Below are 17,722 nucleotides of genomic sequence, written 5' to 3'. Positions count from 1 at the left end.
GAAAAAATAAAATTTATATACTTTTATTTTTACTTTAAATTTATTTATTTTTTTGTGTTTTTATATTATTTTAACGTATTAATATTAAAAATAATTTTAAAAAAATAAAAAATATTATTTTAATATATTTTTAAATAAAAAATTTTAAAAACTAATTGTTACCTAACTTCGTCGTTTTAATGACCTTACTGCCCTCATTAATCCACTCCATTTATATAATTACATTCCTCTTTGGTGGGTGGTGGTTGGTGGGTGGTGGGATTCACACTCTCCTTAGTTTCTTGGTTTTTTTCATGCTATTAAAGCAGTCTTAGAGCAACTCTAAGAAAAAAACAGCTAAATGAAAAGATAAAAATAAAAAAAATATATTATTTTAACTATTTAATGGTTTTTTTTATATGCTCTTCTTACATTCGCTGTCTATCTCTCTCTTCCTGTTTACAAAGCCAGACAAATCCTGTCGCTGGCTTGTGCTTCTTCAACCTTGTGGTTTTCCATCAAGAGAAAGTTGAGAAACAAGGAGATGGGTGGTGATGCCAAAGTTTTTACCTTTGAAGATGTGACTGTGCACAACAAACCCAAGGACTGTTGGCTAATTATCAATGGCAAGGTGAGATCTTTCATTGAGTTTTCTTGAAAGATTTGTTCTTTCTTTTTCTTTTGTTGATTTTATGGTTTGATCTCTCGGAACCATGCGAGGAAATTTGAGATCTCTGGATATGGTTGACTTCTGGTCGAGCAGTTTATTGATTTGATCTTGGTTTTCGGTTGAGATTTAAATGAGATTAAGTTATGTTTCCCGTGATGTTTAGATATTTTGACTTGGTATCTTAAGATATGTTGAGTGGAAATGTTTAGACCTCATATACTTCTCTCTCTTTTTTTGTTCTACTTGATAAGCAGTGTTTCTTTGCTATTTTATATGGTATCCTGTGCCTGTATTTGATGATCGTCATTGCTGTTTATTGATTGCTTTGAGGTTAGATAGTGCATCACCAAGGGGGCTAATTAATATCAAGAATTATGAAATTTTGCATATTATGTGATTATTTGATGGTTTGGCTAGAATGGCAGGCTGCAAGTAGCTACTTTATTCTAACAGATCATGTGGTTAGGCTGGGAAGTTTGTGCTGTATCACGACATAAGTCATTCAGTTTGGCAGGGATTCTATATTAGCTACCAGAACTCAACAATTTTTATGGTGCTAAAGAGAATGCAATTCCATTTACACCACAGTCGTGTAAAATTTTCATGAAATGCTTCAGCTTGCTACATGTATTGTTCTTATGATTTTCCAACGCATAGTTGTTGTTTGTGGTAGATAATTATCGTGGGTTTTCGCTTTCATGCTTTTGTATTTCTCGGCACGCAAGTAATTAAATAGGAAGTGAATTATTTCTGAAACTCCAGCAACTATTGTTCCTCTAGCGAGTTATTAGATGCATCGCCCATGCTTGGCAGTCTAGGACGCAATATAGGGGACATACTAGTGAAACTATCAAAAGACAAAAACCAAAATGACCATGTCCTGCATGGTTTTGGACTATCTTGCTTGAGAAGACTTTCAACATCAATTTGTTTCTCAATTTTTTTTTTCTATAATTGCAAGCTATATGTACCAAAAGTTGAATCTTTGTATGAATTTTAATACTTCTGAGTCAATGTGAAATGAACAAGAGGGGGTGGTGGGTGTGATTGTTAGTGTTGCTCATATTTCTTCCCAGTTCATCCCTATGCTGTATGAAACATATTGTTCCCTGTCCAAAATATGAAAGGAATAGCAAATGGTAGACCTTTCTTAGACTACACGAATCTAATTTTTTCTGTTCAAATGATTCATCTTTAAAAAAAATAAACATTTTTATAGGCCCTTAGTTTTAAAACTGCTATGCTCTCTCTGAGCCATCTTTGTTGGTTGGAACAGGTTTATGATGTCACAAAGTTCATGGAAGATCACCCCGGTGGTGATGAGGTTTTGTTGTCTTCTACAGGTATAGCCCAAACTATGGCCATTCGAAGCTTTTTCTTAAGTTTTTAGCTCATAATGTACTCCTAGTGAGGACTCATATTGCACATCTTCGTTTTGCAGGCCAGGACGCAACTGATGATTTTGAAGATGTGGGTCATAGTGATAGTGCCAGAGAAATGATGGCCGAATACTGCATTGGAGATATTGATGCCTCGACTGTCCCCAAGAAAACAAAGTACAAGACTCCACAGCAGCCTCACTACAATCAAGATAAGACCTCCGAGTTCATTATCAAGATCCTTCAGTTCCTAGTTCCTCTTGCTATATTGGGTGTGGCCTTTGGAATCCGCCTCTACACCAAATCAACTTAGGATTCTTGGATCATGTTCCAATCACAAACAACCAGTATTTTATCTGAGCTACTAAGGCGTTCTCGTTGGCTGTAGTTATCCTAGCAATTTAAGCTTGTTTCTTTGTTGTCTATGTTATCATCAAATCCCATGTTCAGAAACGTAGTGTTCCCATTGTGGTGCTTGAGCTTGTACTGGCCCTTCGTTCTGCTATATTAAGCTCCTAGTTACAACTCTGCTATCGAACATGACAAATGAACTAATTGGTATTTCAAGGCATGCCTTCTCATATTTCATCTGTAATTCAGACTACCATCTCTCATCTTTTGTTTGCTCACTTGCAACTGCGAATAGTGAAAAACAGTTATTTCAAAATTTATGTTTCATTCAAATTAATAAAAGAGAAAAAGGAAGGAAAAAAAGAAAAGAAAAGAGAGAATGACTATTCAGAGACGTATCATAGCTTTGTTTTCAACGTATTTAATTTTGTTAAAAAGATTTTAATGAGAAAATTCTATCATATATTAAAAAAATAATTAAAAAAGATTATAATTAATTAAAGATTTTATTTAGGATTAATTATAATCTTATTTGATAGTCAAGGTGTAGTTAGAATCATTTTGTTATAATTTTTCTAAGAGTATAAGGTGTGTTAAACAAGAAGTTCTAATATGTTTTTGGTAACTCATTTTTTTTTTATTATTTCTCTCTCTTGTCATATCATTTTATTTTCTTTATCTTTCTTAATCATTGAATCTTGAATTTTTTTTTTATCATTACATCTTAATAATATTTTAAGTTAGCTTTTATTTAGATTAATTAATTTGAAATATATATATATATATATATATATATATATATATATATATATATATATATATATATATATTAAAACATGACTAAACAATATATACAAAAACTATATTCAGAAATGTTGTGTTTAAATACTAATACCATTACCTCAAAGTTTTTACCACTCTCTTATTTTTCAAAAAATAATTATAAGATTTATCAATGCATCTTTTTTTTTTTTTGAATTCGAGAAAACATAGAAAGTGTATTTTGTAGACTCAGACGAGCGAGTAAAACTCTGGCTGTCCCAGGTTCTTACAAGAGGTGCATACCTCGACTAATCTCACGGGCTCTGAAGTTAACAATCATATAAGTTTCCAGTGACCATCATATAAACAACTATGTAGTTTGAGCTTAAAATTACAAAACAAAAATAAATCTCTTAATTCCAAACTTTTTTATCTGATCATTCATTCATCTTTTATTTAGGTTTGCGTGTCCCAATCCAAATGATATGGTCTACAAGTACTGAAATCTAAAAGAAAGATTTGGTACAACGACTCGACGATCTTGCAAAAGAAAGAAAGAAAACGGGTTGATGGAGTCACTAACTCCATTGAAATGGAAATTCAAAACCTAGAAGGTAGGATCTAGGGTTGTTTGTTTAGGACCTCAATCGTGTGATGGGACAACATAAGGATATTTGAACTTCTTGTCGTCGACGAAGTAATGTGCTGAGGACTCGTGATCCTTTGCCTCTTGTTAGGACAATTACAAAATCAAGGAGGTTAAATTAGTCCCGAGGTTCAACAAAGAGAACTAAGATAAGTTATCTTGATGTCTGTCAGGTCAAAAATTGCTTCATGGTCAACAACAGTGTTAATAAGGCTAAAAATTTATTTTTTTTATTAAAAATTTATTTTTTTATATGTTTTGAATCGTTTTGATGCACTAATTTTAAAAATAAAAAATATCATTTTAATATATTTCAGTATAAAAAATATTTTATAAAACAATCACAATTACACTTTCAAATAGATACATTTTTTGCTTTAGTCGATTCTTGCATCGCATCTCTCTATTGTTAAAAGAAAAAAACCAAAGAAGATAAATCTATGTGTGTAAGTTGTCCAATCAATTAACATGTTTTTTTTCTTTTAAAATCACGAGTCGTGATTAAAATTGATACAATGTTAAAGAACTGAGCATCCAAAAGCCTATGCTAACAAAGTTTTGATGAAAATTATACTAATCCCAACAGCTTCATTGCAAGGTTCCTTTAGATAGTGCAGCCACAAATCTAACTAATTACAGTGGCAGTGCATTGTGTGAGAAAAAAAAATGCAAAACAGGGGAAAATGATAATTGCTGAATAATTGGCAAAACTGGAAAGGAATTTGATGTGTGTTCTTTGAAGAAAGGAAAAATATACAGTGCGGGAATGTTGTGACCATGACCGACACTTGTGTTTGTCTAACTTTTCAAATGATAACTGTTTTTTATTTATGTTGGTGTTCAACTAATTCTATAATCACCTCAACTAATTTTATAAGCGTTAAAATTAATAATTATTTAAATTTTTAATGGTTTTAAAGTTTATAAAATTTAAACTGGTAACATCTAGAAAACAAACTTAAAATCTGACCAGTTTAATAAAATCTTTCAAGGTTGATAATTGATTTCTTCTAACAAGCAAAACAGGGGAAAGGAATTGTTTGTGCAAACCTTGCAGGAAGAGTTGACAATTACCAATAAAAACCCCAATAAATGTTAAAAAATAAATAAATCTAGCAATCTACAAGGGGTAAATGGATGAAAATGCAACAATTAACATAACATCTAAACTCATCTTAGGTTTTTTTTTTATTATTATTTTTTAAACCTGGCCCAATTCTAGCCCCGAATCGACCGGATCCAGGGTCGACCTGTTAAGCGGGGTTTCAAAACTATGGTGTTAATATAAATATGATGATCACCAAGTGTAACCCTGAGGGGTGCAGCTCAACTGGTCAGACCCTGTGTTTGTTCCTTAGAGATCATCAGTTTGAGTCTCACAAACCTCAAGCCACTAGAGGCTTACATGGTCGTTAACTTCAGGGCCCGTGAGATTAGTTGAGGTGTGCGTAAGCTAGCCTGGACATCCACGTTAATATAAAAAAAATCATTTATTTTAAATACAATAATGATTTTAGGTGTCACAATCTCACTTTCCAATTTTCCAATTTCTAAACTAAACTATTTTCTAATTTTAACAAGTCTTATTATAAAATCAATTTTTTCACAATTCATTTCTCAATCGTTTAATAAATCTCAATACCAACATACAATATTCAAACCAACTCAACGATTACCGGAAATCTTTCAAATGTCTAATTAATTGAAAATTAAACTCAGTTTTGTTGGATGAAAATTAATTCAAAAGTGCTGTTTTTTTTCCCCAAAGGATAAATCCTATAACGCCATTAGAACATAAAGTAAAAGAAATAATACCGACGTGGATAATAAATATAGTGTAAGTTATTTTTAGTGCCTGTTTATGTTGTAGCTTTTGTTTTAAAAGCAAACCGCAAATGTTTGGTAGTATTGAAACACATTTTACTATTTACGGGACGCATTTAAAATTTGTTTAAACAGTAGGTTTGCGGCAATCAGCTGAGAGCTGTTTCCCCGCATCCTGTAAATAGTGGAGAGTTTTACTCTTTACTGTTCTGGTTAGACCGGATCTGGTCCAAAGTTAAATACATTGAACCATGTCCGATTCAGTTAAAAAAAATTCAATTTTTATTTTTATTATTAATTGTGTTTTATTCAAAAAATTAAAAGGAGATTGCTTGATGACGTAGTATTTGCAAAATTTGATCGCAATCCCAATTTTATTCCTAATAATATTTTATTTGATGTTGTTGTGCGCTTAAGAAATCAAGGAAACTGTAGTTCTTGTTGGATGGATTTAATACGTGATGAAATTATAGATGGTTTAATGGAACAATAAAAAAATATTTGATATAAGTATTATTTATTTCATGATGTAATAACAATAGTTAAATTTACAATATTTAAATTAAAAACTATATATATATATATATATATTAATTATCTTATAATCTCAATTTGAAAAGCATTCTTTTAACCAAACACATTAAACTACTTTTTGTTCAACCTTAATTTCAACCACAGTTTTAACCAAACACATTAAACTACTTTTTATTCAACCTTAATTTCAACCACAGTTTTAACCAAACATATATAAATATCAAACCAATCTCAATCAAAAGTACTTTTTGTAAAACAACTTTTTTCAAACCACAACTACAAAAGCTACCATAATATCAAAAGTTACCATTGATTTAGGACCCGCCCACCCTACCCTATGTTAAGTTATGTATATATATATATAAAACAATTTGAAGTCAATTCAGTTTAATTGGTTGAGCAAGTAAGTCGACATTCAATTTATTAAGAAGGTGTTTGAGAATGTAATAATAGTTATATTTTAAAATAATTTTTACTTAGAAATACTTTAAAATAATATAAATTTTTTAATTTTTAAAAATTATTTTTAATATTAATATATCAAAATAATGTGAAGATACCAAAAATTATTAATTTGAAGTAAATAAAAAATAAAAAATTTAATTTTTTTAAAAGTATTTTTAAAACACAAAAACAAACATGATCTTAACCTATTCAAAATCTAATTTAACTTTTCTTTCTTATTTTTTAAAATAATTTTATTTTAATTTATTTTATTAATATAAATCAACACGAATTAACTTATATAATGTATTATACATGCTTTATGTTACATCGATCTTGTTTAATAACTTATATAAATAACTAAAAATAAGGAAGAGGTTGATATCTCTATAATTTTATAAAACTAGTTATTTAAAGAAATTCATAAAATTACCTAGAAAAAGATTAATCTAATGTTATAAAAATCTTTTATTTTATATATATTTTTCATAATCTTCTAATTTATAAAATAAAAATTGATAAAAAAATTTAAATTATATAAATACATATTTTAAAATAAAATTTTTTTTCCTTGACTTGTTGAATAAAAAACTGTTTGACATTGTAGTATATATTATTTTTTAAAATATTTTTTATTTTAAAAAATATCAAAATAATATAAATATTTTTTAAAATTTATTTTAATAACCATTTAAAATATATAAAAAATATTATTTTAAAATAAAAAATAAAAAATTTAACTTTTTTTAAAAATAAAAAATAAATAAATTATAAGACTACAAGGAAGAAACCAACACCTGAAAGCAAACAACTATTCTTTTTCACTGATACCTCTCTATCTGTCTAGCAATCCAGGGTGTTTCAAAATCCCCAATTTTGAAGCTCTCGAATTCGAATCAAATCCATTAAATTGACGCAAAGTAAGTTCGATTAACGAGCTAGTGTTTCTGAAATTTCTATCAATGGCGACAACTATGGTTAGCTCCGCTGGTGGACTGTTAGCTATGCTTAATGAGAGCCATCCTTTGTTAAAACAACACGCACTTTACAATCTCAACAACTTAGTTGATCAATTTTGGCCTGAGATCTCAACTAGTGTGCCTATAATGTAAGTCTTTCTTTTAAAGATTTAATCTTTCTTGGGTTTTGTTTGGTTAGGTTTAATGGTTCTTCTTCTTCTTTTAAATTGATTTTGATCATTTTTTTTAATAGGATCTTGAATGAATAAGAGTGTTTTATGTTGAAAATTAGTTAAATTGATGTGTTTTGTGAGTACTTGTGTGTTAATTTAGTTGAAAAGTTTGAATTTTTGGGTTCTTTTGGTGAATTCAGTGATTCTTGAGTAAACAAGGGTTTTTGTCGGTCGTGTAGGAGATGGGGTTTTAGTGTTGGGACTTGGGTGATTAGGATTTGGGGTTTACGAGATTGAGGGGATTTGAAATTTTGTTATTTGTTGGTATTGACTTGAGTTCTGAAGTAACTTTCCCTTGTTTTTTACTTGTAATGTGATTTTGGATATTAATTTGCAATGTGATTCTGGATATTAATTTTCCGCTTTCCTTCGTTGTTGTTATCCAGAGAGAGTTTGTATGAAGATGATGAGTTTGATCTGCATCAGAGACAACTTGCTGCATTGCTTGTTTCTAAGGTATGACATTTCACCATATTTCACATTACTAGGTTTAAAAAACAATTACTATTCTTTTTTTTTTTTTATCTTATTCCTTCTCCATCAGTCCTTCTCCCCCTGTATCATATGGTGAAAGAAGAGGGAAAAGGTAGAGAATGGAGTGTAGAAGTTAACAATGTCAAACCATCCAAAGTCTACTTTCTTATCTGTACATCTTCTAAGAAGTTGTATCACTGTACCAAAGTTTCAGTGAATGTACTATCAGGACTGAGAATAATTTAGTTTAGTGTAGCAAAAGTTTCAGCGAAAGTTTTTCTTTTGTTCTCTTGATAGGAAAAAGTTACTACTCATAGAAGAACTCTCCTTAGTTAATGCACGAGAGATAAGATGTTATGGGTGAGAAATGAGATGTGCAGTTGGGTTGAATTCGATTGGTTAACATAATCCATAGAATTGTGAACCCTTGTTTGTAACTGTTTAAAGAAGTCAATTTTGAGTCTTGGGCCAATGACCACCTTTGTCTTGTATTAAAATGGATTTTACTGTTTCTTCTTCAGGTTTTCTATTATTTGGGTGAACTTAATGACTCACTGTCTTATGCCCTTGGAGCTGGATCCCTCTTTGATGTTTCAGAGGATTCTGACTATGTTCATACGCTTCTTGGTACGCTTGCTCATAAAATTGCATTATTTTTGGTTCCTACAAACCTGTCAAATTACTGTGAAGACACCAAATTTTAGCGTGCCCCACAATTACCTTTAAAAGGTAAACTGGTGGGATAATATTAATATATGAATTCATCATAGCTTGCATGAAATGGTCAACACCATTTGGTTATACAAGCTTCAATTGTTTTAGGATAAGTGTTTTAAGGATGTTTGAGAATGGTTTCCTGGTTTACTTATATTTTATCTCAGTTCCTATCTTCAGCTAAAGCTATAGATGAGTATGCTAGCCTAAAGTCTAAGGCAGCTGAATCAAATGCTGATGGAGCAGATGTGGACCCAAGGTTAGAGGCAATTGTGGAGAGACTGCTGGACAAGTAAGTAACATAAATTCTTTTATTTGATGTATCTTTGCTCTGCTTCTATCTATCTTACTGTTCTGTCATTAGGTGCATCATGGATGGAAAGTACCAACAAGCTATGGGAATTGCAATTGAATGCCGTAGATTGGATAAACTCGAGGAAGCTATCATGAAGAGTGATAATGTGCAGGGAACTCTTTCCTATTGCATTAATGTTTCTCATTCATATGTTAACCGTAGAGAGTATCGGCAAGAGGTTGGTTTGTTTGCTAGCTTTTCAATTAGTATCTATGTTATTGCTATTGCATGGAAGTGATCATGCTCGAATCTGTTCAACATTGCATATAACTTGCTGTATGTATTTGTTTGTTGTTTGTGTACTATTACAGCTAATAACATTTTCTTTGGTTGGATTGGAGGGGATTCATAATGAATTTTATAGCGTTCTCTATCTTCATTACTTTTTCCTGTGCATCGAGCAATGCTTATATTGTTTATTTTGTCTATGGGCCTTGATACATGAATCATGAATGGCAATGCAACTGTTTTTCTGTAAAATATTGGATACTTTCCAGGAATTAACTCTCTGTCTGTCTGTGAGTGTGTGTTTGTGCATCACCTTCTCCTGTTCCTTTATTTTCTCTGTTCACATGTTCATACTGCATGCCATGCTGTCTAATCTCTGGTTAGTTATGGATGTAGTAATCGATTTCTAGATTTTATTGCTGTTTTCTTGTTTTTATTAATGATTATTCCATCTGAAAAGTTGTTGAATGATTTATTTTTCTTGAAGGAGACTTGTGATACAAGTTGATGACCTGTTTATTATTTTCCCCTTTTCTGCAGGTCCTCCAGCTTCTTGTTAAAGTATATCAAAAGCTGCCTTCTCCTGATTATTTGAGCATTTGTCAGTGTTTGATGTTCTTGGATGAGCCTGAAGGTGTAGCTAGCATATTAGAAAAACTTCTACGCTCAGGAAATAAGGATGAAGCTTTGTTGGCATTTCAAATAGCTTTTGATCTTGTGGAGAATGAGCACCAGGCTTTTCTTCTAAATGTTAGAGACCGTCTTTCACCTCCAAAGTCTCAAGTTTCAGAGCCAGCACTGCCAAAATCCACAGCTCCAGATTCATCTCAAAATGAAAATTCTAGTGCTCCAGAAGATGTTCAAATGACAGAAGGAACTTCATCTTCTACAGTGCATGAAATAGATCCAAGTGAAGCAGTGTATGCTGAGAGGCTGACAAAAATCAAAGGAATTTTGTCTGGGGAGACATCTATACAGCTGACTCTGCAATTCCTATATAGTCATAATAAGTAATTTTCAAACAGTCTTAAACTTTTTTTTGCATTATTTTAGATTCATGTATGTCTTTATAACTAATAATGCTTGTTATTTGCTTCTAGGTCGGACCTCCTTATACTGAAGACAATTAAGCAATCAGTTGAGATGAGAAATAGTGTCTGCCACAGTGCAACTATTTATGCTAATGCAATTATGCATGCTGGAACAACTGTGGATACATTTCTCAGGGAAAATCTAGTGAGTCACACATCTTTGTTTTATCTATTCTTCATTTTGCCCCTTTGGTTTATACATGTTTCTATTCATGGATTTATGTGCATATTTATAATTTATGCTCAACCATTTTTGGCTTTTATCTCATTTCAGGATTGGTTGAGTAGGGCCACAAATTGGGCCAAATTTAGTGCAACAGCAGGTCTTGGTGTCATCCATAGAGGCCATTTGCAGCAGGGCAGGTCACTGATGGCCCCTTATTTGCCTCAAGGTGGTGCTGGCGGCGGAGGTAGTCCATACTCAGAAGGTGGTGCCCTCTATGCTCTGGGACTCATTCATGCCAACCATGGCGAGGGCATAAAACAATTCCTTCGTGAAAGCTTACGTAGCACCAGTGTGGAGGTGCACTTACTGTTCTGATTTTTTTGTGGCTTTCTATCAGAATCGAGATGTTTAGTTAATTATGGAATTCACACTGGAATGTTGTTGGCAGGTTATTCAACATGGTGCATGTTTAGGTCTTGGTTTGGCAGCTCTTGGAACAGCCGACGAAGATATCTTTGATGACATTAAAAGTGCATTGTATACTGATAGCGCTGTTGCTGGTGAAGCTGCTGGTATCAGTATGGGTTTGCTTATGGTTGGGACTGCAAGTGAGAAAACTAGTGAGATGCTTGCATATGCGCATGATACCCAACACGAGAAAATCATCAGGTTAATACGGTTTCATTTTCGGATATTGGCTGAGCCATCAGCTTTTATATTTAACTCTGTTGTTTATAAAATTCTCCATATGCTGTAGGGGATTAGCATTGGGGATAGCCCTTACAGTTTATGGAAGAGAAGAAGAAGCAGACACACTAATCGAGCAGATGACTCGTGATCAAGATCCTATACTTCGTTATGGTGGCATGTATGCCTTGGCATTGGCCTACAGTGGAACAGCAAACAACAAGGCTATTCGCCAGTTGCTGCACTTTGCTGTATCAGATGTGAGTGATGATGTCAGGAGGACTGCTGTTCTTGCACTTGGATTTGTCTTGTACTCCGAGCCAGAGCAGGTAGGTTCTTACTAGTGTTTTTATTTTTGTTTTTGCACTCCAAGCCCCTATAGTTGTTATCGCTGTTCTCTTTTCAATATACTTGCTTGACATTGTCTAAGATTAAAATCATTTGTTGATGTTTTCAAGCTCTTGCTTGATTCTTTGTAGTTCACTCTTTTATGTTTCATGACAGAAACACATGTATGTGTGTTTATATGCTGTCTTCTCAATTGTGCTAAATTTTTCTGAACTGTGAAACTGCAGACTCCTCGAATTGTGTCCTTGCTTTCAGAGTCTTATAATCCACATGTACGATATGGTGCTGCTCTTGCAGTTGGCATCTCCTGTGCAGGCACTGGCTTGAGTGAGGCTATATCATTGCTAGAACCTTTGACGTCAGATGTTGTTGATTTTGTTCGTCAAGGTGCTCTCATTGCAATGGCTATGGTCATGGTCCAGATGAATGAAGCCAGTGATTCTCGTGTTGGAACATTCAGGTATTGCACTATAAAGATTTATTTTCCATCTGTTTTACTTAACAATGACTAACATTTAGTGCACATTGTTGTCACCCTGCCTTTTCGTTTACAAAGTCTGATCTCGTTTCTTTGCACCTGTTATGGTAGACGGCAATTGGAAAAGATAATTCTAGATAAGCATGAAGACACAATGAGCAAGATGGGAGCAATCCTTGCTTCCGGAATACTTGATGCTGGTGGTAGGAATGTGACTATAAGATTGCTTTCTAAGACAAAGCATGATAAAATCACTGCTGTTGTTGGCCTTGCTGTTTTTAGCCAATTTTGGTACTGGTATCCACTTATCTATTTCATAAGCTTGGCATTCTCACCCACAGCTTTTATTGGCCTCAACTATGACTTGAAAGTTCCAAAATTTGAGTTTGTATCAAATGCAAAGCCATCTCTGTTTGAGTATCCAAAACCAACCACTGTGCCTACCACAACATCTGCTGTGAAACTTCCTGCTGCAGTTCTGTCAACATCGGCGAAGGCCAAAGCTAGGGCCAAGAAAGAAGCAGATCAGAAATCTACTGCTGAAAAGGCAGCTGGAGCGGAGTCTTCCCCTGCTTCAACTAGTGCTGGAAAAGGAAAAGCGCCCAGTGAGAAGGATGGGGATGCTATGCAGGTAAATATCAATGATTGATGTTTACAAATTGCCTCTTCACTTTGTATGGAAAAACAGGACTGCTAAAATGTACAAGTCCATTGTCATGTTATTCTGATGCATTCTTCAGTTTCTTAAGATTGCCATATCACCATCAGACAATTATTTTGCGTGTTTTGACAGGTTGATGGACAACCAGAGAAGAAAGCAGAGCCTGAGCCTTCTCATGAAATTTTGACGAACCCAGCCAGGGTTGTTCCTGCCCAGGAGAAATTTATTAAATTTATGGAAGACAGCAGATATGTGCCAGTGAAGTCAGCACCTTCAGGGTTTGTTCTCTTGAGAGACCTGCAACCAACTGAACCTGAGGTGCTTTCTCTTACAGATACACCATCATCTGCAGCATCACCAGCTAGTGGTTCAACCACAGGACAGCAAAGTTCAGCATCAGCCATGGCTGTTGACGAGGAACCCCAGCCTCCACAGCCTTTCGAGTACACCTCATAATTCTGGTCATTGCATGTGTGATTTCCCCATGGCTTTAGCTTCCGAAATTCTGGCACTCCAAGTGAATGGAGGAACCCTAGTGTGTTTGAGCAACCACTTCTGCTATTCCAAATGATTATGGCGAAACAGGAGTTGGCCAGCATTTTGAGGTTTCCTGAGATTTAAGCTCCTATTGTGGTCTTTGCTCAGTATTTTCGGTCTGTAAACTGTTTCATTTCATATTTATATTTCCAAGTTTTTAGGGGCTGGGGAAGGAGGACGTGGCAATTGGACTGCTCGAGGAAGATTTCAATGTATAATTCTCCCCTTCCAATAAACAAGAATTTGTTCTGCCAGAATCTTTACACTGAACAAAGTCCCAAGTGTCGTAGAGGACCAGTTGCTGTGTCTTTATGTGTGGTTCTCCAATCTTTGAAGTGAAAACTGTAGATCATGCTGTTTCTTCCATTTATTTACGAGTTTAAAATGACTAGGGCCATCTTCCTGCTTTCAGTGGAAATTATATTTGCTCTTCTAATCTGTTTGTTTGTTTGTTGGAGAACAGTTTTATTTTGGAAAATGAATAAGTAGTTTTATTTTGAAAAGTAAATTTTAGAAAAATGAATTATTTTTTGATGTTTGGTAGTGTAATGAAAAATAAGTTAGAAAATACTTTCCAGTGTTTAGTTATATCATGCAAAATGAGCTGAAAAATAACTTATAATGTTTTATTTTTTAAAGTTTATGTTTTATTTTTTAAAGTTTATTAAAATAACGAGAAACAAATCTTACAAATTAAAAAGTTGAATAAGGATGAATTTGAAAAAAAATATAATTTTATAAATGATCTCAAATAAAATAAATAATAATTAAAATAATAAAAATCAAATCTAAAAAATAAAATAAAAATAAAAGATGAAAAAATTAAAATAATAATAATTAATATTTTATAAATTATTTCAAATAAAATAAATAACAAGGATTAAATTTGATAGATAAAAAATTTCAATAAGAAAATGATAAGGGAAAAGCAAATAACAATTATAAAAATGAGAACCAAAGTTAATATAAAAATTAAATTTTAAGAGATGAAATTGAAAAATAAATATGCAAAATAAAATATATATACCAATCAAAAGTTTGAGGATCAAATTTGATATAAATATTTTCCTGGAAACCAAGCTAAATTTTTCTTTGACTGAAAAGTATTTTCCGTTAACCAATTTTTTTAATGACAAACAAACACATGAAAGTTTGAAAAGTGATTTCTCAAAAATCACTTTCTAGAAAACAAATATGGTAGTGGAAATTATATTTGACCCTGGCACCTTCCTTCGGTACATTTCAAAGCGGTTCAGCCCACTTTTTGTTTGCAACTCGTGATTGGAAATGTGTTTTCTTTTCTTGAATAAGCTCATCAAAAAAGGGGGAAAAAGACTCATCACTTGTATCATGTGAACCCTAAAGCTCTTTTTATGAATTCTTCAATTTCATGTAGGCATCAATTGACGTTTCTGAGTCTTCAGAAGATGGTTTGGAGACATAATGGATTCTCTAAATTGATGTTTATATGTTTTGGGTGGGTAAATTTTTTGCACATAAAAAAATTTTTAAGAATTTTTTTTAATTATTAACCCAAAATTTGATATAAAGGTTTAACATAATAGATCAAGGATTATGTCAATAAAACACTAAAAAAAATCTTTAACAGTAATTAAAAACTAAATCGTGAAGTTAAAAAATAAGTGTAGACATTAAATTTGATCGTAACAAAATAATTTGCTAGCAAAAGTCTTCCTCTTCCTATTAATATCTTTGATTTAAAAAAAGAATATAACAATTTTTCTATATTATTTATTTAATAAAAATGAAAATCACCTAGAAGACATGCAATTTTTTTTTTAAGATGATTTAAAATAGGATAAAAAAGATATTAAAGTGATTTTTTTAAAAAAACTTATACCATAATATTTTTTCCTTAAACAACATTCTCTCATCATTCCAAAAGCAAGTTCAATTATAAGAAAATAACAACCTAATAATTTAGATGCGAGTGTATCAAAAAATATGATAATAATACAACACTAAGTGTTATCTTGGGAAACTCTTTGAAAATATCATTCAACCCATCTCAACCGATATTCTTAAAACCTTCTGATTTTACCTAAGATGAGTTTACAAATTAAACCATGCGGGGATTGACTTGATGTGACATAATAAAAAATTTTAAAATGATATTTTTTTTTAATATTAAGGTGAAGATACATCAATTCGATTTGAGTTAACCTACCAAATCTGCGTTCCAGATCGAAAATTCGACTAAGTTCAATAAGTTTGTTTTTCTGAAATTATTTTTTATTTAATTATTTAGTAACAAAAATCGATGAAAGCAGTAAAGCAACCAAATAATTTTTTATTGTGACGAGTTGTAAGAAAAAGAACAATTATTTAAAAACAAAGTAAAAATTAAATGGAATAACATCTAAAAAAACATTTTTAATTAATATTAGAATTTAAAAGATTATATATATATATAACTTAATTTGTAAGAAACTAAATAAAAAACAACCTAGACAAGCTGACATGTGACTTGCGCCTTTAAAAATAAGCATACGCTTGTGGGTTTGCCCACCCAGACTTGCACGCTTAAGCTATTTTTTTTATCCTTTCTAAAATGGGCGAATGATGTGCCGTGCATCTTTTATTTTTGAAAAAATAGCAGGCGACGCTTTGTCTGTTGCTCAGAATCTGGCTACTACATATGTGGCTAGAAAATCAAGTTATGCTATTTTTTACCGTAAAATTAGATTTTCAACCTCTCTTCACCCAAAAACTTATGAAAAACACTCCTAAAACCTTAAAAAAACTAATCTTCCAACTAAAAAAACCCTCAATTTTGTTTAAAACACAAAATCAAATCGAAAAAACCTCTCTCAATCCTGATCTACCTTTTCAGGTGATATGAAAGCCCAACAATACCTCAATGACACTCCTCTTGTCAAGAGAAATACTTTGACATCAAATTTGACTATTTTTGTGCAAGGAATCCAAACAACCAACTCTTTCTCTTTCCTTTGTTATAATCCAACAACTCTCTTTCAAACCTAATAACTAAAATGTGAATAAAATAAAGTTTGAGATGAAATCGTATAATTTTTAAACTAAATGAACCAAAAATGATTTTGGGTCAAAATCCTAAGCCTAAAAGCATTGACACAATATATCACCATCACTTTATCATGGACACCGCTTCTCAAACAAAAAGAGCTCACTACAATAATTTTAACGTCACTACAAAAGACTTCATGACAACACTTAAAGAGGTCGCGTGTGCTTTCAAAGCAATGACTCGAAAAGTAAACTAAACAAACTATTATGAAGTTGACATCTATATTAATATTTAATCAATTAATCTAATCTAATTCAAAAACATATTGTCAAAAACCCAAATTTAACAAATAAAACAAATAAAAAGACTCGAGATAACCCGAGTTATTATTAAAATTAGTGAAAAACACTATAAAAAGCATAATAATAATAATAATGAAGCCTAATATACAATTGAATAAATGTTAAGGGATGAGATTGAAAAAAAACACGAGCCTTAAAAAAGAAAAGAAAAAACCAAGCAAACGCGAGACAAATCTCCTAAACTTGAGTTAATATCCCAAACTTGCAACCCATAAAATCCTGACTCAGGTTCAATAAAAAAGATCAATTCCCATTAAATTTAATGTTGAAGTATGTAATTGGAAAAAAAATATCAATTTAAAAAATTTGTCTAAACAAAAAATAAAACAATCAAAAGAATGAAAATCAAATTTGATATGAAAAAAATGAAGGATAAAATCACAAACAAAATCAAATTTAAAAATCATCCTAAATAAAAAAGTAACAATCAAAAGAATATGAACCAAAATGATCAATATAGTGAAAATGAAAAAAAAATTCTAATTTCATAAATCATTCAAAATAGATGAAATAGTAATTAAGAGAAAATGGACCAAAAGTGAAGAAAAACTCAATTGAAAGGCAAGCTTGAAAATCAAGAAGGGGACAAAGAAGAAGAAGAAGAAGAAGAAGAAAAAGAAGAAGAAGAAAAAGAAAAGGCTTGTAGCATCAAATCAAAGCCTTTTTGGTCACATGCCCTAACTCTTCATGACGGGAACACCAAGGTGAATCGAATGACACCGCTGAAGGCGGCTCACGTGCTACCTGAAGCGTGTGAGAGACATCCACACATGCTAGCCAAATTTTCTTTTTAAAATCCTATATTTATCAAAGTAATAAATTACCATTGACCA

General features: G+C 32.0%; 2 protein-coding genes across 2 annotated transcripts; both read left to right on the top strand.

Moving 5' to 3' along the window:
• The first annotated feature begins 273 nt into the window (after positions 1-273).
• On the top strand, positions 274-2,611 carry LOC133681072 (cytochrome b5-like). Its single transcript, XM_062104195.1, has 3 exons — positions 274-610; positions 1,926-1,992; positions 2,091-2,611. Exons 1-3 carry the CDS (start codon positions 524-526, stop codon positions 2,339-2,341), a joined length of 405 nt encoding a protein of 134 aa, XP_061960179.1. The 5' UTR covers positions 274-523; the 3' UTR covers positions 2,342-2,611.
• A 4,773-nt stretch (positions 2,612-7,384) lies between these two features.
• Positions 7,385-13,931, top strand: LOC133694549 (26S proteasome non-ATPase regulatory subunit 1 homolog A). The gene is made up of 13 exons (XM_062116098.1): positions 7,385-7,697; positions 8,168-8,237; positions 8,777-8,882; positions 9,150-9,261; positions 9,334-9,502; positions 10,093-10,562; positions 10,653-10,788; positions 10,918-11,166; positions 11,258-11,478; positions 11,567-11,825; positions 12,072-12,304; positions 12,434-12,953; positions 13,116-13,931. The coding sequence occupies exons 1-13, from the start codon at positions 7,552-7,554 to the stop codon at positions 13,437-13,439; spliced, it is 3,015 nt and encodes a 1,004-aa protein (XP_061972082.1). The 5' UTR covers positions 7,385-7,551; the 3' UTR covers positions 13,440-13,931.
• Positions 13,932-17,722: the final 3,791 nt, after the last annotated feature.

This window comes from Populus nigra, chromosome 1 (assembly GCF_951802175.1).
Source record: "Populus nigra chromosome 1, ddPopNigr1.1, whole genome shotgun sequence".
NCBI lineage: Eukaryota > Viridiplantae > Streptophyta > Magnoliopsida > Malpighiales > Salicaceae > Populus > Populus nigra.
This window is presented reverse-complemented; position numbering and strand designations above follow the sequence as displayed.

Coding starts and splice junctions, on each gene's coding strand:
- LOC133681072 (XM_062104195.1), top strand. CDS start 524: ATGGGTGGTGATGCCAAAGTTTTTACCTTTGAAGATGTGACTGTGCAC. Junction 611..1,925: donor GGCTAATTATCAATGGCAAG/GTGAGATCTTTC, acceptor TGGTTGGAACAG/GTTTATGATGTCACAAAGTT. Junction 1,993..2,090: donor GGTTTTGTTGTCTTCTACAG/GTATAGCCCAAA, acceptor TTCGTTTTGCAG/GCCAGGACGCAACTGATGAT.
- LOC133694549 (XM_062116098.1), top strand. CDS start 7,552: ATGGCGACAACTATGGTTAGCTCCGCTGGTGGACTGTTAGCTATGCTT. Junction 7,698..8,167: donor TCAACTAGTGTGCCTATAAT/GTAAGTCTTTCT, acceptor GTTGTTATCCAG/AGAGAGTTTGTATGAAGATG. Junction 10,563..10,652: donor TTCCTATATAGTCATAATAA/GTAATTTTCAAA, acceptor ATTTGCTTCTAG/GTCGGACCTCCTTATACTGA.